The 27,039-nt window shown below is 57.2% G+C and overlaps 1 protein-coding gene across 2 annotated transcripts; it reads right to left on the reverse strand.

The window, feature by feature from the left end:
• DAGLB (diacylglycerol lipase beta) lies at nucleotides 1-26,588 on the reverse strand. 2 transcript variants are annotated; one of them, XM_075527534.1, is made up of 15 exons: nucleotides 26,397-26,588; nucleotides 21,592-21,743; nucleotides 16,341-16,512; nucleotides 13,367-13,613; nucleotides 12,555-12,677; nucleotides 11,519-11,646; nucleotides 10,444-10,570; nucleotides 7,604-7,687; nucleotides 6,620-6,697; nucleotides 4,794-4,874; nucleotides 4,588-4,715; nucleotides 2,144-2,212; nucleotides 1,998-2,070; nucleotides 798-1,030; nucleotides 1-717 (listed from the first exon to the last, which is right to left on the reverse strand). In XM_075527534.1, the coding sequence occupies exons 1-15, from the start codon at nucleotides 26,489-26,491 to the stop codon at nucleotides 516-518; spliced, it is 1,992 nt and encodes a 663-aa protein (XP_075383649.1). In that variant the 5' UTR covers nucleotides 26,492-26,588; the 3' UTR covers nucleotides 1-515. The 2 variants fall into 2 exon arrangements, with proteins under 2 accessions (XP_075383649.1, XP_075383650.1); XM_075527535.1 differs by lacking the exons at nucleotides 11,519-11,646; nucleotides 13,367-13,613.
• Between the last annotated feature and the right edge of the window lie 451 nt (nucleotides 26,589-27,039).

Here is a 27,039-nt window from a genome sequence, read left to right on the forward strand (position 1 = left end):
GGCGTGACTAGGTGCTTTATTTACTGAACTTCCTCCAGATCCACTGGCCCACCCAAGCGCCGGCACCACTGAGAACGAAACCACGCCCACCCTCAGGAAGAGCTGGCCTGCTCGGGTGTGGACAAGGGCCGAGCCTGGGTGTCACCCCAAATGAGACTTGGCTCCGAAGGGAATGTGGCTTCAGCTTGCCTCACCATCCACAGGTGTCTGCTGCGTGGCCGGAACGTGCTGCCTGTAGAGGGAGGGCAGCCTCTGCCCCGGTCAGCCAGGGTTGCTGAGGGTTGGGTTGCTCCTCAGGGCTGGGACCGTGGTCAACAGGGAGGTGATTCAGGGCTTTTGACCTCAGGCCCCCGGAGTCCCATCCCCGACGTGGTTCCCTCCAGGCCCCGTGGCTGGAGCCATATACCAACGGGCACCACAGACTCAGTGTGAGCACAGAGCCAAGCGTGAGCAGAGCCAAGCGTGAGCACAGAGCCAAGCGTGTTGAGTTCCTGTGGCAGCCGTGGGAGCAAGGGCTACACCTCCTCCTCCGGGGAGGCCCCCTGGGCTGGGCAGGAAACGCAGGCCGCTCTGTCAGCCACCAAGCGGTCCAGCGCACGCATCAGGATGTCTGGCATGTGGTCAGTCAGCATCTTGGGGCCGATGAGGATCCTGCTGAACTCGGCTTCGTGGGACCACCTGGCGCTGTACTGAGCCGAGGGACAGTAGCAAAGCCACCTGGGGGCCGGGAGGGGAGGCCGAAGTCAGCTGGGGTGGGGGCGGGTGGGGCCCAGGGCCCAGGTATCAGGCGCACTAACCTGCTTGAGGGGCCCTCTTCCTGCAGGTGGATGATCCTGCCCGGAGGGTACAGGGGCGGGTACTTGGTCGGGGAGTCGTCGCTGTAGGCTGGGGACCCTTGTGTCAGCAGGCTCTGCTCGCCGAGGAGTGGCTGTGTCAGGTTGGCCTGGTGCCCCCCGTCCAGCTCAGTCGGAGAGTTATCAGGGTTCCCTCCAAAGAGCTCGTACCAGCACCCATGCAGGAGGATCTTGTACTGAGGGTGGAACCCACAGGCAGAGACTGGTTACTGTGGAAGGCTTTCCCAGCCACCGCCAGCAGGCCTTCAGGGACTGCCTCCTTCACAGCCACCCAGCTACCTGGGCCCTGACTCGGTGGCTCCTGGACCAGAGGCCATGAGTCCGCCCGGCTCCTGTTTGTAGGGGCAGAACTGCCCTAGAGGGTTTTCAGTGGAGTGGACTGGCCGCCTCTGGGGCCAGCTGGGTGTGGTCACCATTTGCACAGCTGTCCTACCTCTTCTGCTCTCTCAAAACCAAAGCATCCAGATTTGGCGGGGGGCGCGGGCAAATACAAACCGAAAAGGCCTTGTCACTGAGTCCCAGGGGCCCCAGAGGACAAGTAGAACTGCTGTGAATCTCCGGGAGCAGAAAGCCTTTCTCCCCAGGGTTTGAACCACACCAGCCTGGGTCAGCAGACCAACTGGTGTGCTACTGGGCCGCTAGGGCGCCTCCTCATTGCAGACCCCGAGCCCCTGAAGTCTGTGTTTGGCAACCTTAGTTCTGAAGCTCTGGGGAAGTATGGGCACAGGGCAGGAAGCAGATCCCACAGGGCACTTCCTGTCTGTTTGAGACAAGAGACCTGTGCCGGTGGGCGGGGAGGAGAGCTTGAAGGAGCCCCATAAACTGCCCTGGAGCTGAGGCTACACAAAGACCAGTCCCCGTTCACTCGCCCCTTCGCAGGGCCCTTGGCGGCTTTAAGTGAGACAACCCCTGCCCACTTTCTACACCCACCCAGCAATGCTCCCTGGCAGGAGCCCGAGAGGCTATGAATGAAGTCATAGGACCCGTTCATGCCCACAGGACCCTCACAGGAGCCTGCTGTTTGCAAGTGAAGACAATGCCATCCATTCCCTTCCATGGCCCCCCTCTTCACAGGACCCCTCCCACCTTAGGCTATGAAGGAGAACAAGCCCCACCCACGGCCCCTTCACAGGCCCCAGGCACCTTGGGCTTGTTGCAGTGTGCAATCACGCGAAGGACACTCCTCTTCAGATCCTCCATGTTGGTCACACTTAACCTGGTGAGAGAGAGTGGGTGAGACCCAGGCTCGGGACGCACGCAGACCCCCACCGGCGTGGGCGCATACGCACCTGGGAATCACGTCCTTGCCCAGGACAAGCGACACGGTGAAACTCTTGGAGTACTCGTACAGGGACTTGCTGAAATCCCAGAAAGAGGGAGGAACCGTTAGTAGGCAAGCCCAGTCTGAACCCCGAGCCCTGCAGGTGAGGGATCTTCAGCGAGGGGCGTGTGACCGCATTCCAGCAACACCACCACCCCAGCACTGCCCGCCTCAGAGAGCCCAGAGGGCAGACCGAGCACCCACGGGTCTTGACCCAGCAAGTCTCCTTCCAGGAATGTCTCTCAAGGAGGTCAGAGGGCCATGCCACAGGCTGTCCACGGCATGGCCAGCCTCAGGCAGGCAGGCAGTCAAGCCACAGCCACAGGCAATGGACAAATGTCATGGCGGCTGTGAACCAAGCCCAGGAGAGAGTTGTCTGAGGTGACTCTGAAACCACCGGACTCTGACCATCCCGGAATACAGGAATGTAGGGTCCTGGTGGCACAGCAGGTCGAGAGTTGGGCTGCTAACCAAGAGTCAGCGGTTCGAAACCACCAGCTGCCCCATGGGAGAAAGATGGGGCTTTCTGCTCCCATGAAGATTTTCACCCACAGGGGTGACTCTGCGCTGTCCTAGAGGGCTACCTTGAGGCAGTCGATTCAATAATAGTGAGCTTGAGTTTCTGAGCATGAATAAGTACTAAGAAGAAAACAAATTACAAGAAAACCACCACCCTAAACCTCTCAAACTACTGAGCACTCAACCACTACACAGTCTGAAGCAGCCCCATGCAGGGCATCAGCAGACAGGCCTGACCACCTGCTTCCCAAGGTCACATCCTGCAAAACCCCTGGCACTTGCGCACAAGACAGTCACTCTGCATCAGAATGGACAACAAGAGGACGCTGTCCGAAACTATGCTGATGGACAGAGAATTACAAGTAACTAAGGATGTGAATGAACACACACACACACACACACACACACACCCCTTTAGTAGATAAACCAAAACTCCCCCGTCTATCCTGACTCATCTCGACCCTTAGGGCAGTGCAGGGCTGCCTGGGGGCTTCTGAGACATCGTCTCTTGAGCAGACAGCCTCCTCTCACCTACAGTGAGTTCAAGTACACGCTTGGGGACTAACTAAAAAACCCTGCCCTTGGGCTTCAGGTGGACGCACCTATGTGAATGTGGGATGCCTTTCTCCCTGGAGCAGGTGCAAAACAAGCCCTGGTGCCGTCCTGAAGCTGCCCTGGAGCCAGCGCTCCTTAGAGACGCAGCCAACTCCAGATCAGGACTGGGGTGCTGAGCTTTCCCCAAACACCTCATGGTTGCATAAAGCAAGGCATGAACGGCGGCAGCAGTGCCCACCCACCTCTGGCGACTAGAGGGGCCCCAGGTCCTTCCGCACAGTTCAACTAGGGGAGGGTTCCAGCCCACGCATTCTCCTCGGGCCCACCCTGTGGAAGCTCCTCTTTTCCTAGGGGTCCCTCAGCTGACTGGCCAGCGGCAGGTACAAAGAGAACATCACCATCTTGCAGCTGAATGAATAGAGGTGGCCGAGTGAACATGGTTAGCTGTCAACTGCAGAGACCACGGGCACCCTGTGCCCCCTGGTGAGATGTTGCAAGACTGACATGCCATGACCCCACGCCCACACCACACGCAGCCCACAGCTGCCCTCTGACCCTCTGGGACAGAGGGGAGCTGCCCCTGTGGGTTGCTAGTGCTACAGAGCAGAAAGCCTCATCTTTCTCTCAGGGAGTGGCTGGGGAGTTTTTCCAACTGCTGACTCCGCCACCATGGACCAAGGTGGCCAACTGAGAAATCCCAGCTCGGCCAGAACGCCCTTTTCCTAGGAAGCCCCAAACTCCCTTTTCCTAGGAAACCCCACCCTTCAGGCGGCAAACAGCGGAGTGCATTACAAGACCCTGGAGTCTGTAATAGGCCAAGCCCAGAATTCCGGCCAGCCTCGAGAACACGTGACAAAAAGGCAAATGCTAGGAACAAGGGAAGGGGGCCTCAGAGCAGCTGAGACACCCCGCCAGCCCAACAGGAGGGGTTTCTGGAGGGCGGGGGGTGTCTGCACTTGGTGTTGTTCCCACATTGTGACGGATAAACTCAGAACCCAAGCTCTCTGCCATCGGGTGGGTGTTGCCTATCTCCGCCCTCTAGGGCAGAGAAGAGCTGCTCCTGCGGGTTCCCGAGACCGAGACCAGCACGCTGCGGGAGTGGAAGCCTCGTCGTTCTCCCACGGGGCAGCTAGTGGGTTTGAACTACTGACCGTACGGTTAGCAACCCAACGTGTAACCACTGTAGACACACGTGACTTTTAACCACCAGGCAGAAGACGACCTACCACAGTCCAGGATCTAGCGTGCAGGACCGGAAGAGAAACAGGTGGCTTTAACTGTGTAAGAAAACGGACTCCCGGGCCCCTCCCCAGCCTGCTCCTCCCGGAGGACCCTGACCTGAGCAGCCCCCGGGGAGGGGAGAAGGCGTAGCAGTGGACTTGCGGGTAGGCTCTCCTGAGCATGAGGGCCAGCAACGCGGCGGCACCAGCCCCCAGGCTGTGCCCAACCAGGACCAGGCGGTACTCCTACGGGACAGAGAGGGTGACCGTGGGACCCTGCTGGTTAGAGAAGATGCAACAAGACACAAGTAAAGAGAGACTCACGGGGGCGACACTGAAGGCCTGGCTCAGGATCCCGTCATCCATGAGGCGCCGGTAGACGTACCGGGCGGCTTGAGAAATCCCCTGAACACGAGGACAGAGACAGCCATCAGTCACCAGGCAAGGCGGGTTCGCCCACAACTCAGGAGACAGAGTCACGGAGGCCTTGGCTCCGTTCTGGGCCACCCCAATGCAACCAGTCACGTTTAAACCATACCGTCATCTACCAAGGAGCCTCAGCGGCATAGTGGGTTGAGTTGAGCTGCTAACTGAAAAGTCAGCAGTTCAAAACCACTAGCTCCTCTGCTGGAGAAAAATGAGGCTTTCTTCACCTGCAAGGATGTATACGGCCTTGGAAACCCGCAAAGGTAGTTCCACCACTCTGTCCACAGGGTCACTAAGGATCAGAATGGACTTGATGGCAGTGAGTTTGGCTTTTTAAGTGTCTATTAAGGAGGCAAATCCCTGGAGAAGGTAAAGCCGAGGGCGGTGAGGAGAGGAAGGCCTTTGATAAAACGGAGTGGCACAGTGGCTGCAACCGTGGGCTCAAGCACAGGAACCACTGTGCGCATGGCTCACGTCCAGGCGGTGTTTCCTTCCGTTGAAACAGTTGTGCATCGAGCAACAAGCCCAGAATGGCAGTGCAGCCACCCCTGCTGGGCACTGGGGCTCCCCGAGCAAGCACCCACTGACACCAACACTGGACCGACTGCCGTTCAGACTGTCCCGACTCACAGTGACCCTGTAGAAAGAGCAGACAGCCTCAACTCTTTCCCTCAGGGTGGCACACGGGTTTGAACAGTTGACCTTCCAGTTCACAGCTGGGTACTCAACCACGGTGCCACCTGGGCTTCTTACCATCAAGGCAAACGCATTTCAGGATGCCCTTTGTGTTTCTTCATACATGTGCACCCAGATCTGGACTCACAGCGATCTGCAGGACAGGGAGACCTGCCGCCCTGCCCGCTTTGTGGGCTGTCCATCTGCAGGGAATCGGCCTGCCTCACCTCCCCAGGGGGGCCACGGGTGGGCCTGGCCCACCTGAGTGTGCAGTTTGCAGACAAGTGCTTAAGCACCGTGCCACCAGGGTTCCTGAGGGCACCCAGTAACACTTATGAACTACACCACAAAAAGACAGCTAAGGGTCACAGGTAACTCTCCTGGGATGACCAAGCTTTAACCGGTGAGAGAAAAAGGACCTACATCTTGGCTTGTTCCTTGACCATGACCAGGCAGGACAGGGTCCGTCGCTGGCAGGGCCCCTTCTTTCTGGAAAATTCTTCACTTTTCAATGAGATATTTTATTGAAAAACCTCTCACCATGGAAGTAGTTCATGCCTGGGTTTCAAGGGCACAATCGGAGATGTGCATACAGCGAAGGAAAGGCCCCGCCGGCCCCTCTTTGGCTTCTGGAAGCTTCCCCAGGAGTGAGCTCAGTCTTTGGGTGTGACTCGCTGCAGCTTTCTGTTCCTCTGAGGCACACAGCCCAGTCACAATGAAACTAGACCCCGGGGGTGGTGCCGCCCACGCCCACGGAGCGCCGGCCTCCAAGGAGGGTGGGAGGGGGCTGTTGGGCACTCACCGATCTCTCTTCCACCAGGACAATGCTTTGCTAGTGAACAGGGAGTAAAGCTTACTTTCTGAGCCACAGCAGGGTCTTCCGTGTCCAGCCTCACGCTGCCTTCCTCTCTCCCCCTCAGCACATAGCCCCAAAGCCCAGTGGGCTCAGCACTACTGACGAGTGGGCTGGGTGGGGTGTTGGAGCTAGAAGCCCCTGGCCCCAAGTTTCCCCTTCACAGAACATTCCAGACCATTCCCAGAGCCTCTACCTTGTGTGCGAAGCAGTCTTGCATCTCAAGTCCCAGGTCGAGGATCTCGCTCTCGGCGGACAGGTCGGTGAGGATGTCCTGTGAGAGATCACTGTGAGGCCATCACCCAGGCAGGCCAGGTGGGGAGCGGTGACCACACCCAGCAGAGGGGGAGAACCTGCCCCAATGGCACTTGAGATCCACAGGGATGGGTCTTCCAGGTCAGACAGCTGTGTGGTGGAACCTTGCTTCCAGAGGCTGAGACATGGCCAGCTCTGGACCAGGCCTGAACTGTGGGAAGACCCCGGCTGGCCAGGACACGCTGAGGCCTCCCTTGAAGCATGCACGCCAGTGCTCACACAGCCCCTGACTCAGCCTTGAATGCCAGACTAAGGGTTGGGGATGTGGGGCAGACAAGGAAGCTCATGAAGTGAAGCCCAGAGTCATCCATGGACGCTTCCATGCGGGAAGACAAGGTGATTTCAGAAGGGATCAGGGCAGTTTGGTGTGGGTGTGGGACTGATAAAGGGCGACTCTCACTGGAACAAGGAGTGGTCATGTGGGGACCTGCAGGGCCAACGAGGGAGATCCCCCAGCAGGTACACTGGGCCCCATACAGGCCACAGAGGCAGAGAGACTCCACAGCCCTGGGTATCTGTGTCTTTGAGTACAGAAAGCTGGAGGGAAGGGGGTCACCTAGGTGAGGGGCTGGGGAGTTGGGGGGTACGAGGGCATGTGTCCTCTAGGGATTCTGCTGCTGGGAGCCAAGCCTGCCGCTGTCCACATTCCCGACCTTTCCCCAAGAAGAAGAGCAATGTTGCCGATCTTTTTATAGTTGGGGAGTTTTTCAACCCTGGATTCACTTCCCGTTTCACAGCCTCAACATGGCCCTCATGCTCCCGTGCCAGCGACTCAGTCTGTTCCCCAAGAGATTTCTTCTTGTTTCCTCCCAGCAATTTCCCACCCACCGGGACTCCTGGTCTCCTGGGGCACCCAGCCCATTACCTGGAGAGACATGGTTCCTCTCACGGCAACCACGACCGATTCTTTCCTGTGGTCCAGAGCCACGAGGAAGGGGAGCTCATAGACCTGCGGGGCAGAGACACGGGCCTGAGGCCTGAACAGAGAAAGCATGCTCCCACCAATAAAGCGCTCCCCTCCGCCCCCCCAGGCTCACTGGTAACTGCCTGGAAACTCAAAATGAACGTGCTCACAGGGCCCAGACTCAACTGTCAAAAAAGAGAACGAACGGCCCTCTATCAGGAAGAGGACAGCACGGACAGACACGGGCACACCACGCACACGGCAGCACAGTTCACAGCAACAGGAAGACGCAAGCAGCCTGCATGCCCGTCGGCGGAAGAGTGGGTAGAAAAACCCTGGTCCGCACACACGATGGGGCTTGAGAAGACAGTGCCGGAATCAGGAAGCGCCTCCTGACGATGGGCCGTGAGGCTGAGGGCCGCTAGCCAGTCACCAAAGTATCAATGTCACAGGAGAGCTCCAGAGAGGGAAACAAAACAAGCACAAGGGGGAGACTCTGGAGGGCAGCGGGGAGTTGGGTAATGGGTGCACAGGGATGGGGGCTGATCAGGGAGCGGGTGGGGGGGGGAGGCATGGAGGCTTGGATTGGTGTTTGGGACTGTTGAATGCAGACAATCTGAAATGCGAACCTCCACCTAATCTAGCAGCTACTGGGTACCACCTGTGACCCTTGGGGGCCGGGGTCAGCCTCATCATGCTCAAGGTCAAGCCACCAGAACCTTCCCCAGTCACTTCCTCCATATACACCCCAAGTAGGGATGGGGTGGGGGTGCAAGCCGTGAGCTCCCTCAACTGCAGATCGAAAGGTTGGAGGTTCAAGTCTACCCAGAGGTACCTCCGAAGAGAGGCCTGGTGACTGACTTCCCAGAGTCAGACACTGGCAGAGAGGTGATGGGGCTAGTTCTCTCTGACACGAGGGCCCCGGGAGGCAGCAGCAGCAGCTCGGTGACCATAGGCGGGGTGCAGAAGTGCCAGTCAGTCTTGCACAGGCACCCACTGGGGACCTCTTAGCTGGCCTAGTGGATGCCTGTCCCAACTCCTGGTGGCCTCCCAGATGACCATCAGGTGTTATGAAGCTGACCCTGGCTGAACCCTCTCCTGCTGCCACCTGGAGCCCACACCCCCAGCTCTCTGCCTCTGTGTCTCTGCAGGGGTCACAGTTCACAGGCCCTGCGGGCTGGTGCAGTCTGCGGGGAGAAGGCGTCCGGCTTGTGGTGAGCAGTTGCTAAGCGGCTGATGTTACTCAGGCATGGCAAAAGTCACTTAGCTGGGACAAGCAGAGACTGCTGACCCCCATGCCCTCCTCTTCCGTGGGAGACGCTGTCACACCACTAAATTGCGTGGCGGCTCCGTGAAGGGGCCTCAGGACAGATGCATTTCTGGGACCAAATCTCTTCCCTCCACCACCATCCAGTGAGGGCCGGGCCCACTGAGGACACCTGACCCAGATACTCTGACTCCACTGGACTCAGGGTGGGGGCTCCTTGGGTGCTGCTGGCCACGGTTGTCAGAGAGCTGCTGGGCTGGACGTTGTGGGTCAGGGCACCCTGTGCCTGCGCGCTGGAATTGCCTGGGAGTTTAAGAATGCCTGAGCTGCCTCCAGAGCCTGACCAGTGTATCCCCCCCAGGAGTCTGTCGGGGAGCACAGCTGGAGGTCGGCGGGGCTCTCAAATGTGCCGCTATGAAGACCGACCACCGGAGTGGAATCTGGCTCCCGCTGGCCCTCCACTTGCCCAGGTGACCCCGCACCCACCCAGGTGTGCAGCCTGCCAATGGACAGACCCACAAACCAGACCCCTCGACCAGAAGCCTGTGTGGAGTCACACCGAACGCTTACTTGCTGTGGTCTTCCGGGCTGTCCAGGCTGGTGGGGGACTGGGGGGATCTCTGACAGAACATTGCTCTTCTCTATTTTTTAATTGAGGTGAACGTTTACAGAGCAATTTGGTTTTCAACAATTTGGACGCATTTCACTTCGTAACGTTAGTGGGACATCCCCCAGTGGGGCAGCAGGCTCCCCCCTCCCCCTATCCTTTTGCCCTCTTTTACCCCTGCCTCTTGCCGTCTGAGCTTTGCTTTTGGGTGTAAATGCTGCCCTTTTGGTCCGGCCCGGTTCACTGTTCTGAGAAGCCCATGCCTCGGCTGTGCTACTGTGCCTGGATTTCTAAGGCTGCCTGCTGTGTGGTTGAAGGGCGATCTCCAGGACCAGGTGTCTGGGGTGTGTTCAGGCTGCAATCTTGGGGAGCAGGGTGGGGGTCCACCTGTCTCTATCAGAGCAGCAAGTCAGTTCTTTTTCGTGGCTGTGAACTGTATTCTACTTTTCCTGCCGTTCTGTGGCCCCAGTGAAAGCGGTGAGCAGCGGTGGCTGGCCCTTCTGCCTAGTCCTTCGGTGTTGGCCTTGGGACTCATTCTCTGCGTACTCTTGGCTTTCCTTCACTCCTCCTTCCTCCAGACACGGAGGGACGAGTAGTCACATCTTAGATGGCCCTCAGCTGCCACCCACCACAGCAGGATAGATCACATTACCTTTGTGATCTCTGTTAGGCCAAGTGGCCCAGCGGCCTCCTCCCTGGTGTTTGCTCTATCTTATGTTAAGCCTGGATCGGCTTGGGCTTCCAAAGGCTCCATAAACCCCTACGTCATAAGTAAACCCTGGGGTCTGTGCGCGCGCATGTATGCGCTTTTCTGGGGACGCGACTCACAACTGTCATCGGAACTGCAGTGGCTTCCTAGGAAGTCTGGTCTGACTCTCAGCAGACTGGAGAAGCACCCCCCACCCCCACCCCCACCCCGGTGGGTACCTTGTCATGGAAGCTGACGTGGATGAAGTCCCGGTACTGCAGCCCTGTCGTCTGCAGGATGGAGCCAAAGTGGCAGTGGAGCTGTTCACCCCCCACCAAGTCATACTCAGTGGTTTGGCTTCTGCAGCTGAAAAGGGGGGGGGGGGCGGCGGCTAAGGGTTGTTGTACCAGTTCGAGCCCCACCCCTCCCCCAGCAGACACTGTGCTTCCTCTGCAGGACGTGGTCTGGGGACTGGGTGAGAGCTGGAGGAGAAACAGGAACTTCAGACGACCCTTGAAGTCTCCCCCCAGAGATGACTTCTTATTCCCAAAGGGGAGAGACAGAGCTCCCCTTCTGGAGAAACCCAGCAGACGGACAATCATCACCCACTGGCCAATGTGGATTCATAGCTTCATTCAGTGGTTACAATTCTCCACCGTCGCCACCAGCAGAACAAATGGGTGGGTGGCTCCTGATGTGATTGATTGCCTGCCTAACTCGATTCAAACACACAGACTGGGGACACCCCACAAAACGTGTGGGCTGTGGACTTCCAGGTGCCAGGACTGAGAGAGAGCGCCAGGCTGCAGGCCTGCTCCAGGTGCAAGGAGCCCACTGGGGGACAGCTTGGTGCGATGTGAGAGCCTGGGTCAATGGGACAATTGCTACAAAGGACGGTCCTGGGGCCACAGGGGAAAGGTGCACACCCACTGGACACAGCTAACCACCAATACGAACGGTCCTAACTTTCCTAATTGCCCTCTGTTTATGCAAGGATGGCCCAGCGCCACAAAACCCTCGCTGAAGCTGCAACAGATAAAGGGCTAAGAGGTCAGCCACAGTGCTCCAATGGCTCTGGGGTGAGGGCGGCGGCTGGAGTGAGGTTGCCCGGGCGTATGTGACCAAAATGAGTCACCGCCCCTGATTCTGGAGAAAGGGATGTGTGGGAGGGAGAGTTCCTTGTGCCCAAAATACCTCAACACAGAAAGTGCTGCTGCTGCTGCTCTCGAAAGCAGGCGTGGTGGGCAAGGACACGGGGTTGCCCTAGCGGGCCACGCCTCGAAGGCAGGCCAGTGCTGCTGACTGGCCACCTACCAGTCGCCGCCGACCTTGCAGAGCCCCGTGAACGGGTTCCTGTAGATGTAGAGCGGCCAGCCGTAGGCAGCCGCCGCAAACTGCATGTAGTGGCGACAGTTCTCCAGCTGTGCGTCCAGATCCGCTTCCTGGACGAGAGAGAGCAGAGCTTCGTGTTTCTCTGCAACCCACGGCCTCCCAGTCAGCTCCGGCTCACGGCGACCCCATGGGGCAGCGCAGAATGACCCTGGCAGCTCTCTGGGGCAGGACACCTCCTCCTCCTGAGGAGTGGCTAGTGGGCTTGAACCGCTGCCCTTTCGGCTAGCAGCCCAATGAATGTCCCACTCCACCACCAGGGCCCCTTTGTGTTTTGGGCACCCTATTCCTGGAAGTGAGGGTGGCCAGACTTCGTCTCCTGTTATTCACAGGGTCGCTATGAGTTGGTCGGGGCTTGATGGCACCTTGCCGACATCATTCCAGAGCGACGGCTGTATTACGACTTCCGCCTCGGGGACACACCTCCGTGCAGATTTCGAAGGGGCAGCCGGCGAGGCCTCCTGCTGTTGCAGGGGTGGGCGGAGCGCAGAGGCAGCGATGCTCTCTGACTCCTGGGAAAACGAGCGGCCACCCTGCCCTGGTGGTGGCGTGCGGGACAAAGCTCGCAGACTCCAGACTGGGGCGTCTGAACAAGGCGGCTGGCGAGCAATTTTTCTCTTCCCAAACCAGCAGAGTCTGTATCAGAGCTAGTCAGCTCCTGAGCGCCCAGGGAAGAAGATCCACACACCAGGGACCTGGGCGCCCCCCAGGAGAGGTTTTCTGATGTGCATCTCCCGACTGCCAACTTCCAAAAAGAGGATGCTGTGGTTTAGGGGGCGGGCAGGTGCGCCCTGACCTGCACTTCAGGTGAGGGGATGGTGCCCCACCTGACAGGTGACCCACTGCACCCAACAGGAGTCACATGAGACTCTGGTCCCAGTGCCGCTGACACGGCTGGTTGGCAGTCTGTCTCCCTTGGGAGTCGACACACCACACACCAGGGACCCAGGACGGGGCTTACCTGCGAGGAGCCTGGGATGTGGCTGATGACCTCGTTGGGCTCCTGTGTGTTTCGGATGTTGTCCTGCTGCTGATGGAGGAGGGTGAGGCCCGCTGCGATGTCACTGGGCACCAGGTCAGTGTCCTGGGTGGGAGACCACAAGGGGTGGTCATGACACCTAGAAGGAACTGCTAGCGGGTCCCCGAGAATTCCCTTATAAAGTTCAGACAGAGAGATGCACACATGTGAATAAGGGTATTTTAAAAAATTACTGTTCTTAGCAGGACTCCTACACACACGTTGAGCTTAAAAACAACAGCAACAAAAAACCCGCTCTCCCCCTCCAACAAACCCACCAAAAAACCCGCTCTCCCCCTCCAACAAACCCACCAAAAAACCCGCTCTCCCTCTCCAACAAACCCACCAAAAGAAAAGCCAAACCCAACCCTCTGCCGGGATGTCAATTCTGACTCACGGTGAACCTACAGGCCAGGGCAGAACTGCCCACTGCCTCATCCTTCTGCCACAGAGCAGTCAGTGGGGTAGAACTTCGGACCTGGGGGTTGGCAGCCGAACCTACTACGCAGGTTGCATTACCTTGTTCTTGGCAGTGGGGTGACCAAGCATCAAGGCTAGATGCCCTTGACCGGAGGGGTAGGCCTGAAACAGTCCCTCCCAGAAGTCCCCCCCAGAGGGCCCGTCCCTGGCAAAGCACCTCCCTCGGCCCCCCAAGCGGCTTCCAGTTAACAGGGGGTGGGAGGTGGCCCAGACAGCAGGCGTGCGTGCAGGGAGACAGGCAGTGGGGGAGCGCCACACCAGACCCCGCGGCTTACTGAGAAGTAGGTTGACAAAAGCTCTGCCGTACTCGAGAAAGCCGCCCGCGTGTGCTCGTCCTCGCCCACGCAGCAGCACAGCAGCTTCACCCGCGTCTCCCACAGGCTGGTGGCAGCTGTCCGGAGGCCGCTCAGCAGCTGGCTGGAGTCTTGGCTGTGCAGGGGGCCCGGGCCGGGCCCCATCTTCCCTCCCAGAGGGTCAAAGACTACGAAGATGGTCACCGTCGTGGAGACGATGATGATCCAGCTGCCAAACAGAGTGAGGGCGGGCTGGAGGCGGGCGGGCCGGCCCCCCCCCGCGGGGGGTCACCAACACCCTAGACCAGGGTCCCCCAGAAGCGAGGGCACTGGAGGTGGGCGGGCCAGCCCCCCAGGGGGGCCCCAACGCCCTAAACCAGGGTCTCCCAGAGTGGGCCATCCTGGCCCCCACGGTCACTGGACCAATCCAGGGCGGCTGCAGAAAGCAGACACCTGCACTCTGTCCTGGGCCACGGTGACAACTGGACCCAAGTCTGTCTGTCTGTCTATAGGGGGAGGAGGAACTAGCCTTTTGAATAAATGGTGCTTGAAAAATTAGGCCCCCACCTGCAAAAGAATGAGAGGACCCGTTCCTCACACCACGTACAAAAATTAACTCAAGGTGGATTAAAGACTTAAATATAAACCCTAGAATAGTAAGCGTCATCAAGGAAAAAATTGGGAAAAACTTAAGAGTCCCATACAAGGCACAAATACACTACTAAACATAATACCCACATGACAGAAGACAAAATAGAAAACCGGGACCTTCTAAAAATACATTAAGTTGCCAAGGAAGAAAAAGAATGCTTGGAAACTGTGGAGGCAATTCTACAATTCTGCTCGACGTGACTGAACGATGGAAAGATATAGGAGGGCAAAAGGGTATTTTTACTTTTACATATCCAGCTCCCACCCCCAGGATGATGCTTGCAGGGGAGGAGGGAGAGAGTAATTTATTATCTGAAAGGCAGGATAGTAGTTAAGATAAGTTTGAGAACCTATAGCCCAGGACCTGGCTAAAGCAAGCCAGTCCTTCCTTCTGGAAAGTTCCTCACCAGCCCAAGACTACCAAGGGCCAACCAAGAGCAGAGCCAGAGCGCCAAGGCCCACAAGAGAAAAGGGGGCCGTGCGGGCGCAAGGCACTCCGAGGGCTCTCTTCAGCCTGACACCTGCAGCCCAGCCTCGTCTCCCCGAGCTTCCCGGATTCCGCCTTGCTCACGCATGGAATGTCTGTGGGTGCCCTGCGTCAAGCTAGTGGCAGGGCGCCTTTCTCCCCACAGCCCTGCTCACTCTGGGCCTGTGTCCCGCGTCGGTCCTTCTCACCACCTGACCGAGGCTCTCGGCATGCTCCCCAAACCTGACCACAGCCCAGCATCGTCGGCACCGCTATTTCACGCACGGAAACCCAACCTTGAGCGCAACTCCCTTGGTGGCGATGTCACTTCCTGCGGTGGCCTGGGCCGGCTGAGCTTACCAACTGCCAGTGGCCTGGAGGCACCCTGGCTCCAGTGTCAGGGTAGGGACTGCGGACGGGTGGCTCTGCCAGCCCAGGGTGCAGGGGAACTTGAATCTCCTTCCTATAACGCAGGGCTAGACCCCTGCCACCCCCGAGCCGGGTCCCTGTCACGGCCGACTCCTGACGCTACACCTGGCCTCACCCGCTGTGTTGGTCTTTGTGTGTGGCAGGGGTGGGGAATGCCCAGCCCCTGCTCGGCCTGAAGAGTCATCAATACCAGCCATCGTCACGCAGGGCTCCCAGAGACAAGCAGCTCCAGCCACCACAGTAGGGGTGTGTGGTAGTTACATAATCTGGTGTCAACCTGAGGATTAAGAGTGTAGGGGTGGTGTCTAGTCTGTCAATCAGGAGATAGCCAATGTGGCCTCAAGGTGGGCATGGCCTTCTCCTGCGGATTCTGGGAACTCCCCTGTTTTTATTTCCTCCTTGGAGGCAGGAGACTCTCTCTCTCAGCTTACTTCCTTGGAGACTCTACTGACAAGGCTGACTCCGATGTCACTGAGACATCCCTGTGGAGAAGACACATGGAGAGAGGCTGATGGAGCCGGACCTCTGGAGCCAGAGAAGCCACGTGGAGACACCTGCCAGCACTGAGATGTTTACAACGCCACTGGATCCTCAAGACTTCCCACCCACTGGCCGGTGATCTTCCTGCATTCGGCGTCATTGCATGTGCTGTGTGAGTGTGGAGAGGACTTTACAGACTGGTATAGGACATATGGGCTAATCTCGGATTTATGGACTTGATCTGGACTGGGCTGGGATGTTTCCTCAATGCTCAACTGCTCTTGTAGCTAAAGCTTTCTTATACCCATATGTGTTTCCATGAATTGGTTTCTCTAGTCGACCAGACTCACACGGGGTGAGTCCATACCATGGCTGACCAAAGACAGCAGGCTAGCGTCCAAGTCCCTAACTGGGGATGGCCCACACGTGATGTTATGAACATCCAAATGGCCCTTGTAAAAAGTTGGGTTTCGTGGAAAGACCTGTGGGCTTTGCTCCCTCGCGGTTCTCTTACACCGAGGGCATGTGGAAGGCGCATTCCTTCTCAGAAACAAAGCGAAAACCAAACTCACTGCCGTCAGTGCCAACTCTCAGCGATCCACAGGACTGCCACCCGGCACGGCGCAGAGAGCCTCGTCCTTCTCCCGTGGCACGGCAGGCGGTTTCCATCTGCTAACCTTGCAGTGAGTGGCCCAGCGCATGACCACGATGTCACCGGGGCTCCTCCTCACCAACCAGGAGGCTTCCGGGAGCTGGGCCTCGGCTCCGACTGCCCACGGGCTCTCCGAAGCCCCTCGTTCAGAGGAGCAGCTCTCTGTCCCCGTTGGCTCAGGGTGTCCACCTTCCCCGACCACCGCCGCCAGAGGGGGATTCCCGGGAGGTCTGCCCTTGCCGAGGCGCAGGGCCCGCAGAGCAGACAGAGGGGCTCACCTGACGACTACCGTGGCGATGATGCCGATCACGACCGTCCGGTTGCACTGGACTCCCTGGGAAACCCAGATGGCCCCCACGGCCGCCCAGACCACCTCGGGCAGGAAGAGCGCCAGCCGGATGTAGAGCAGCTTGGGCATCGACTTCCGGGGCCCGGGGTTGCAGATGGTGCCTGGAACAGAGACAGCACTCAGGCCGGCCCGGTGGCCGGGCGTCCTTCCGCAGCAGCCCAGCTGGCAGAGACGCCGTCTCCCCCTCACCCAGTCCTGAGTCACTCCATGCGCCAGGGAGGAAGCGGGGCGGGAAAAGGCCTCAGCTCGTTTCTCAGGCTTCCCAGGGATGAAGCTCTGTTGGGGTCTTCCTCAGGGGGTGGGGTAACACTTGTGAGCATCCGCGGGGCCCTGTTAACAACCGTGCTGGGACTACAGGTCCAGGGAAACAGAGAGGAGCGGAGGAGCACCCGCACAGGGGCAGGCATGCCCTGCCAAGCAGGCTCGAGGCCAGTCAGGACCCGTGGGCGTGGTGGTGTCTCAGGCGCAGCACGGAGACAGAGGAGGAGAGACTGGACAGAGACAGGACCAGCCTCAGCGACGGGGAGACTTGTTTGGGCCAGGGTGGCCGCAGACCTTCCTCTTGTACCACGTATAAACGAGGCGTGGCCGTGGTGGCTGCCCATGGGCGGCCAGCAGCGTGGCGTCAAGCAGGAGCCACTGCTACAGCCTGGAGGCAGGGCTGGGGATCCCGGCTCTCAGCAGGGCCACGAAGAGTGCTAATGGACCTGGTGGCAGCGGCTTTGGGTCCGAGCTCTTGGTGGAAAAGCCAGCCAGCTGGAAAGAACCACAAGGCCTGGGTGGATGTGCTGCTTCCTGAAGGGCGGGGATCCGGGACGAGGTGATCCTGCCACGCCACCGCAGCACCAGGACTTACAACTCCGGCAGGTGGTAAGCCACGCGAGGGAATGCCGTCAGACTCAACACAGAAAAGCCTGTGGCGGAAGCCCAGGGCCAGCAGCAGGCGGCATTTGCTGGGGCGGCTGTGGAAGTTGGGGCCTCACACGAGTCGGCCTTTTTCACGTCCAGTGTACATCTTGGCCCCAGAGAGCTTGCAGCTGATGGAGCCGACCGTGCGGCACCAGTACCAGCTGGCTCACAGGGCTCAGAGGTTTAAGGAGACAATTTCACGGGAAGGATGATGGCTGGGGACAACTCTCGGATTTAGCACCACAAGCTAGAGAGCAAGGGAAACTTGGACACCACTGCCGTCGAGCCCATTCCAGGCTCACAGTGACCCTACACGGCCGGGAAGGACTGGCCCTGTGGGTTTCCGACGCTGTAACTCTTCACGAGGAGTAGAAAGCCCCGTCTTTCTCTCGAGGATCAGCTGGTGGTTTTGAACTGCCAACCTTGCAGTTAGCAGCCCCCTGCATATCTCTCTCTCTCGTTCACATTCACACATTTACATAGTTAAGAGAAAACATCCGTTCCTCTCACCGAGCCTTAGACTCGAGACAAAGCGTCGACACTCTGTGACCTGGCTCCAGGAGTGGGTGGGGTGGGAAGCCGGACACCCTGTAATTAAGGCACACAGCACATTCCTGATGGACATGGCCTTCCCGAAGTCACCTGGCCGCCCTTCCTCAGGCACCACCGGCAGCAGAGAAGCCAGAGTAGGAACCTTTCTGCCCAACATCCCTCCTGGGACTCTCCCGGATGCCCGCCAGGCCCTCAGCGTGCATGCGTGCGTTAATGACAAAGAACAAGGGTCCTGCCCAGTTCTGGATCTTTCCTTGAGGAGAGACTTTCCACAGCCTCCCAGCAAACTCCTCACAAACGTCCCTGCCTTGTCACTGCCCTGCTGCTCCTCCCAACAAGCAGAGACCCCTCACAGCTGGCTGCTCGGACTTGTACTTGGCAGAACGTGGTCGATGGATGTGTCGAGTGACAGTGGGGGGCGGTAGCTGGGAGGTGTCTGCAGCACCCTGGTGCTCTCGCTCTGCAGATGGTTTCAGAGCGCTGCACACATGGGGGTGGGGGTGCGAGGCAAGCATCTGGGGAGGAGCCACCTCACTGTGGGGAGAAGGCAGGGCGCACTGGCTCTTCCCATCTGCATCCGCAACTGCCCCGAGATCTGAGCAGAGGGTGGGGGATAAAAGGGATACACCTCCAGGATTCCTTATTCCAGCTCCGAGGGACCCTACAGGGCAGAGAACTGCCCCGGTGGGTTTCCAGGCTGGGAATTGCGACTGGAGCAGCCAGACTCGTCCTTCGCCCAGAAAGTCACACAGAACTGCCCTTCAGGTGCCCACCGTTGCAGACTTTCACGGGACCAGATGGCCTTGTCTTTCTCGTGAATACCAGCTGGTCGTTTTGAACGAGTAACCAGTGACCCACAGTACCACCAGTTTTCATGATCAACTGAGGAATGGATACCAGCTGGTCCGCCCACACAACGGACTATTGCTCATCCCCCAAAAGGAATGAAAGGCTGGCACACGCTACATCTGGAGTGAGCCTCGAAGAGGTGATGCTAAGTAATCCAGACCAAGAGGCCACCCAGCCCTGATCCCACTTCCACGATGTCCCTGGGCCAGCCCCAGCGCAAGTGGCCATGCTCAGGGGCAATGCTGAGACCCAGTCGAGCCTCAGCTCTTGCAGAGGACACAAGAGGCCTGTTCTTTTTCTCCCAGAAACTGTCCCAGCAGCTCCTGCCAACTATTCCCACTGGTCCACTGTCTTGAAGGATCAGGATCTAGATTACGCCACACTCCCTCCTGATCAGCAGAGAGAAAGCCACCTGGGGGTGGTGTCGGGGGCCCTGAGGGGAGGACCCTGCCTGTGACACACAAGAGGGCCTACTGACGGGTGTACCGGCATGCTTGTCCCTCTCCTGAACCAGGGCGACCAACCCATCCGGTCAAGTCTAGCTCACAGGGACCTCAGGAGACGGCAGAGCTGCCTCCATGGGTTTCTGAAACTCTGAATCTTTACGGGAGCCGACAGCCTCATCTTTCTTCTTCAGAGCAGTGGACGGGGTCACACCACTGGGGGGGAGGGTAGTCCCCCGAGCAACCAGGGCTCCTGCGAGCGACCATAGAGCCCTGACATAAAACAGAAGGAAACGCTGCCCAATCCTGCTCCATCCCCAGCGTCTGCAGTGAGGCCTTCTCAGGCCAGTGATTGTGGGGAAAAGCAACCCAGCAGAAAGCAGTCAGGATCACTGTGATCCCTACAACTCCACGACTACAGGGCCGCCGACAACCCAGTTAACAACTGGGCCACGGGTCTGAGTCAGCCTCCCTCTAAAGAAGACAAACCCTCAGGACCCGTGATGAGAGTCTCAATACCAGGAGGGGAGGGGAGGTGGGGAGAAAAGGGGAACCGATTACAAGGATCTACGTAGAACCCCCTCCCTGGGGGACGGACAACAGAAGAGTGGGTGAAGGGAGACACTGGACGCTGTCAGACATGGAAAAATAATAATAATTTATAAATTATCATGGTTTCGTGAGGGAGGGAGGGTGAAAGACGGACAGAGGGAAACGAGGAGCTGATTCCAAGGGCTCAAGTAGAAAGCAAATGTTTTGAGAATGATGATGGCAACAAATGTACAAATGTGCTCGACACAATGGGTGGGTGTCTGGATTGTGAGATGAGTTGTACACGTCCCCAATAAAATGATTTATTAAAGAAAAGAAAAAGATTTACAGTCCCAGAAACCCAAAGTGTAGTTCTACTTTGTCCTACGGGGTGGCTATGAGTTGGAATTGGTTTGATGAGTTTGGAAGAACAAGTTGAAAAGGAAATTGAAAATAAAAGGTAAAGTAAAAAAAAAAAAAGATAAACACAAGAGCAATAAACACTCAGAAGATTAAGCACCAGGGGAATGCAGACAAAACCGCTAGGCCAAGGGAGGCACGTCGAGTCAGGTGTGCTGTGGGTGGGGGAGTCTTGAGGAGCAACCTTTACTCCCCCCGCTGTGACTCCGAGCCACGCAAAATGAAGCTCGTGGGCGTCTGCACAGCCGCCTCTGTGGACGTGTCGGCGTCTCACCATCCCCACTTCTAAGGAGCACTCTTGCTGGCTCCTTCCCACACAGACCTGCATGTCCTGCTGGCAGCCCATAAAACTTTGACGGTCCCTTGCCAACACTCCAAGTCCGAGGCATCCATTCTCCTTCGCTCTTCTCCACTTCACGGTCAGCTTTGGAACGGACACGAGGAGACTGAAAACACCCTGGCTTGAGTCAGGTGCACCTTAGTCTCAAAGTGCCAGCTTGGCCTTCGAGCACTTTAAAGGAGCCTTGTGCGGATTTTCCCAGTGCAGAGCGAAGGCTGTTTGTTTTTCCTGCTTCCAAACAAGCTGACATCCGTGACAGCTGTAATCACTTCCCCATTTATTAAGGCCTGGGGACACCGGCGCCCTAATCTGCCGGTGAGAATGTACTGTGGTGTAACCGTCAGTTAACAGTCTGGCAGCTTTTCAAAGTCTCAAACGCAGACTTACCATATGAACCAGGCCTTCCACTCCTAGGAATGTGTACACACACCCAAGAGAAATGAAAACATAACCCGTATAAGAATGCTAGTGTGTCCAGCAGATTCATAATATCAGAAAGTGGAGACAACCCAAACTGGTGAAAACCACACCCCAACCCACTGCCACCCAGACGGTTCCAGCTGCTGTGTAGGATTCCCAAGACTGTAACTCTCCACCAGGGCAGACAGCCTCATCATTCTCCTGAGAAGCATCTGGTGGGTTTGAACTGCCGGCCATATAGTTAGCAGCCCAATGCCTAATGTATGAGCACACTAGGGCCCCTTCTCAACTGAGGAATGGGTAAACAAACCGTGGTCTAGCCAGACTGCAGAATATTACTCAGCCCTCAAAAAGGAGTGTCGTGCTGGGATGTGCTACAACCTGGCTGAGCCTTGAAGACATGAGGCTGAGTTTAAGGATCCAGGCCAAAAGGTCACGTGGCAAATGATCCCAGACATAATGTCCAGAACAGACACATCTAGAGAGACAGGAGTTCTATCAGTGGTGGCCCAGGGACATGAGGCAGGACCGTTGGGAGGCATGGAATTTTTTGGGGGTGATGAAACGTTTGGAACTTGACTAGTGTGATGGTGGCCCAACTGGATGCCTGTCTGCCCTCTGTGGGTGGATCTCTCGGTCTGTGCAGGACCTGGCACGAAACTGCCCCAGCAGGAGCGAGCGGGTGGGAAATCGGAAGCTCCTTCCTTTCTCTTTACCTCTCATGCTGACGTGCACGATGGCGGCCATGGTGAAGATGACCACCGTCAGGAGCACCATAAGCACGACCAGGTAAGTGCTGAGCAGGGTGCCGCCCATGCAGTCCAGCTGCCTGCGGTGCTGCAGGTACAGCGCCAAGACGCCTACCCACCTGTCGGAGAGAAGGGGACTGTCAACTCACTGCCATCGAGTGACGCCCAGTCACAGAGACCCTGAAGGACAGGGTAGCACTGTCCCTGTGGGTCACCCAGACTGGAACACTTGATGGCAGCAGAAAGCCCCATCTTTCACCCGAGGGGCGGCTGGAGGTTTCGAACTGCTGACCTTGAAGATCACAGCCCCGCGAGTCACCACGATGGCACCGGGGCTCCAAGGAAAGTCTAGGAGCCTTATTTTCCAAAGTCAATTCCCACCCATCGCTCTGGAAGAGAACGTTTCTCAAGGGCAACTCTACTTTCCTGATGCAACTGGAACAAAATAGGGAGAACTCAAATCCTGGAAATGTCCAGACCTCCTGAGGCCAAAGGACGCCCCTCACCCCTACCAGATGATGGATCTCCCGAGAACTCTAAACCTTGAGCCCAGACCTTCCTGAGGTCACCTTTAGCAAAACGACAGGTTGGTCCAGGAGACAACGGCTATCATTACTACCTGAGAATCCAGTGCTGTCAAGCCAGGTGATACTGAAAGGCCAGCGATAGGCGGCACTGCCCCCTTTTCAGGACAGAAAACAACTAAGCAACTTTAGGGCCCCCGGCAATGAAACACATTTGTCTTCAGTCCTTCACCCAGGATCGAATGTAGGTACCTGCTTTGGCAGCCAGTCTCCTGGGCCGTCCAGCGCCCCTCTCCCCCAGGGGTGATATCACCCACTTTGAGCAGGCGCCTGGTCTAAAGCAAGGACTCGACACGGGGTCTAGAATGGAAAGAGAACCCCCCAGAAGGAGGTGCCAGAGGAGAGAGCTGGTGCACTGTGAGAACCAGGGTGAAGGAAATTGTCAACCAGGATGTGAATTCGCTGGGAAAACCGTTACTCAGAGCCCAATGGGTGTCACTTCAAGACACTAGCAAGCGGATGCACCCCGACAACTGAAGAATGCACCTGTGTTGTTTCCATTGTGAGCTGGGAGGAAGGATTCAGAGCGATTGGTTTTCCATCCAACAATGCACATGCATTCACATGTGGGGTGGGGGGGTGTGTCTGATTTCTAATTTCCCTGCTTGAACCCCTGCCCCCGAGTCCATTCTACCTCATAGCAATCCTACAGGGCAAGGTGTAACTGCCCCTGTGGATTTCCAAGGCTACAACTCTTTATGGGAGCAGAAAGCCTCATCTTTCCCCCGTGGAGTGGCTAGTGGCTCTGAACTGCTGACCTTGTAGTTAGCAGCCAATACATAAACCAATAGATCACCAGGACGCTTACCTAACTTCCCAAGGGGAAGGAAAAGGAACATCGGCATCTGGTTGATATCTATGCGCTGAGGTCAATGGCATCCCCACCCTCCAACCTCACTCACCCTTCCTGACCTCAGCCTTCCTACCCAGCACGCTTCCTTTCTTAGCTGGGTTCAATAATTCATTACAATGGCCACACCGAACTCACAAGTGATGCCTTTGAGAGGGGGCTTAGAAGGGCAGTTTACAGGTTACAATTCTGACAAGAGACAAGACCTAGCACAGTCTCATCTCTGCCATGCCCACAGGCAGGCCTCTCTGGTCCTCAGCCTCAATGTTACAAAACTCTTTTAGGACTACTAATAAATGCCCAGAGGGCATGCCACTCAGTTGTAACCCTAACTCCATGATCAGTAAACTCAGCTAAGTGTCCAGAGAATCCCCATTCCACAAGCCAGCCTCCTGCCCCAGAGCACTCAGCTGGACTTGGGTGCGGGCTGGGAAGTCTGCTCTGCCCCTCTGGGGTCACAGCTGACTCCTGAACCAAGGAGGCTCAATGCACAGGGACCTTGGGGTCTAAAGAGTACCCTCCCCTCCTGACTCTTCTCCTGGCTTGGAGTGAGACCCCCTCCCTGCTCCCACGAGGGCTCGTTTCATACCCAGCAGGCTGGCATCACAATGAACTGTGTTCACAATCACTCACAGCTGATCCCTGTAATCCAAATCTGCACCTTCCCCCATGGTTCTTACCCAGACCCATCAGGAAAATGACAGTCAGTCCTTTGGTGGGAGTGACAAACAGAGAGGCCAGCAAAGTCACATTAAATAACTGACAGCAGGCCCACGGTGTAGTCCACTTCCTCCAGGTGTTTCCCATTTCCATTCGTCCTCCCTTCCTGTCCTGCGCCCCCCCTCCCTGCCGGGCTCTCCCCCAAGCCAGATGCAGCGCTTTGATCTCTAAGGAGAGCAGCCCTCTCTGGGGTGGTAGTCCACCTACAGGCATACAACTTGGCTGAAAACCGAACCGTGGGGGCAGGGACGCTCAGCTGCCAAGGGTGAAGGGTGCCGAAGGTGCAGTCGATCAGACCAGGAAGTCGGGCCCTTCTGAAGGCGTTGGCGTTTTGTAGGCGTCTCCTCTCACTGGAGCGGGGCCTCCTATTAAGATGCCATTGGGGCAGTGGGCAGTGGGCGCCAGGCTCCTTCTTTTCTCCTTTCTGAAAGTGTCTTATGACCCCATGCTTCTGGAACATGCTCTCATCGCTCCTGCAGCACCCAGGGGTATTTTACTGCGAAGTTGAGCAAGGATGACCTGGGCCACTGGAATAGAGCCCCACTGTGACTCAGAAATACGCCCCCGGCATGCCGCCAGACAACACGCTCAACTGCTAACGAGACCCTTTCCACTTCTGCACACCAACAGCAACTTGGCAGGCACCCCGACCAGGTGGGCGTCATATAAAGCAGAAGGGGCGCCAGCTGTGCTAGGAGGTGCCTCGGTGGGCAGCTTGCAGGGGTCTCTAGGCCACTGGAGTTGCTCGGCCCCACCCCTCCCTCGAAGTGTCTAAGCAAGCTGAGGACAGGACGGCGTGCCCCTTGGCCAGAATTCCAGTAAGATGCAGGCCCAGGAGTGGGTTTTGTTTAATGCTTGTGTCCATTTTGTGATACTGTGATGGCTCTGGGTCTAGGAACAATAACGGGGAGGTAATTGCCCGGCACCTGCTTCTAAGCACCGTGAGACTGCTGGTCACTGGTTCATGTTTTTATTTTATACTCTTGCCCCTCAAGATTCTACTTCTAAAAAAGTATTGTTGGAAATGGACACAGGGCGTTTCAGTGATGCAGTGAGTCCACATGAATAACGCAGCGGCCTGGGTGCCTTTCTTCAAGGTGCACAAACAACCCTCCCGACCCGCTCTTCCCCACCAACACAAGCTCATGGTCCCCCCTTTGGTTTCCGACCGCTGACATCCAACCTCCCCTCTGGAGCCGTTGTTGGGCATTGGATTCCACACGGACAGTTCTTTAAATCAACAGGGCACTCACTCAAGGCAGACACACATTACCAGTAAAGCTAGCCCATCTGTAAAAATGGCACCGAGTGGGGGCCACTGACCTTGGTCCTCTCAAGAGTCCAGGAGACTCCAGATCAACAGCCCAAGACTGACTTCCATGAAGCAGAAGCCAGGCACACTTCCTCTGTACACGTTCTGCCACCATCTGCACCCACGTCTGCTCCACTCCTCTGCTGGGCTTAAGAATTCACTGTATTTACTGACCAAGCAACTCAAAGACCATACTTTGGGACATTCACAGGTAACAACTCACGTTCTCAGCCAAGCTCACAGGCAGGCCTTTCCCTGTACTTGGCCTTCTGGGCACCTGATCTCTGACGTGACCAGGCAAATATTACACACAGCTCCACCAATAAGCGCCCAGAGGCATCCTACGCTGCCAGCAAGCCTCCTGCCCAAAGGCACACCTGCTATAGGCACCTTCCTGCAATCGGCTTCTCACAACTTTGCACCAGCTCCCGTTTTTACTTTCTTTGTCCGTCAGTCTCTCTTTCTCTCTGTTTCTGTCTCCCTCTCCTCTCTTTCTCTCACTGTCACTATATCCTGGGTCTGGGCTGTTCTCAGCACAAAGACCTTGGGTCCAAAGGATACCCTCTGCTCCCACATACTTTCTTGGTGGTCTCCTCTGTCGACCTCTGGGATGGCCAAGGGTCTCATACACCTTATTGGCAGTCTCACCCCACATGGACAAGATACATTATTTGCATTACTAGCGAGTTATGCCATCTTTGGTGGGCCACAAACAACTCTTTTATCTAACCCCACCCAGTCATCAGTTCCCTGTTACAATACCAAAGATAAAGCAATCCATCAAAATGCCCTGTTTGTTTGTTTTAAAAGATTTAAGAGGATAATAATTTCAGTTTCTGTTTCGGGGTTGTCCAACCTTTACTGTTCTAGGGAATCTGAATTCTACAAGTGTTTGAACTTCTGTCCTGAAATGTACCCCCTTTTGACCAAGATTCTTGTATAAAATGCCACTTCCCACTGACCCCCAAAAGGGAGCTACTTTGAGGGGATTCACGCTTACAAGGGTAAAACACTCCAAACCTATCTGCACTGCCCATTAGTGGTCAATGATGTCCTGGCGGGCCCCCGCGGCCAGGTCTCTGAGCCGCCTTGGATGGGGGACCGTGTCCTGCAGGGAGGACGCCTGGACACACTGCCCACCGCCGGATGGGGATGGCTCAGTTTCCCGTTGGTAGAGTAGGGGAGGTAGTACTACCCGGCGAGGTGGCGAGCACCTGAGAAGCGCGTGCACGGCCGGCGGCGGACGAGATGCGCCCGTGGTCACTACGACCCGCGCTCTCTCCGCCCGACCAGCGCCCGCACTTACCACAGCACTCTCAGGAACAGCTCGAAGAACCCCGGGAAGACCAGGTCATCACTGGCGATGGCCCAGCGTCGTCCAAAGAGCACCAACCCGGGCATGGTGAAGGCCCCGCTGCCCGGCCTCGGGCTAGCCCGCCGCGCGCCGCGCGTCCCGAAGCCCCAGCCGTGCTAACTCCGCCGCTAAACTGACCGCACCTCTGCGCGTGCGCACTTGAAGGCGCCGTCTGGCGCATGCTCTTTTAGAGGCTGGGCCTGCCGGCTATCCCCGCCCACACAGGGGCGGGCGCATGCGCACTAGCCAACGCAACCTCTTTTTCTACTGGACCCGTCTGCGCTGATTCGCTGACTCGGAGGGACCAGCGGGCTTTATTGCATTTGTGTGTTTCTGGGAAGTTTATTTGGTTACTACTATTGCCATGTTTTAAATAAGGACTCGCCGGGCCCGGATGTGGTCTTTGCGCTGTGGCCCGTGGATCTCCGCGCCCCAACATCCTTGCTCGTGCGTAGGGCCGGAGACTGGTGGTGTGCATCTTGGACACAGGACAGGTAGGCGTTGAGGCTGAAGACTGGCTCCTAAATACTGCTCATCTGCGCCCCCTTCCCTAGGCGCCCGAATCCACCCCACCCCACCCACCCAATGAATGCGC

Source organism: Tenrec ecaudatus, chromosome 12 (assembly GCF_050624435.1).
Source record: "Tenrec ecaudatus isolate mTenEca1 chromosome 12, mTenEca1.hap1, whole genome shotgun sequence".
NCBI classification, from domain to species: Eukaryota; Metazoa; Chordata; class Mammalia; order Afrosoricida; family Tenrecidae; genus Tenrec; species Tenrec ecaudatus.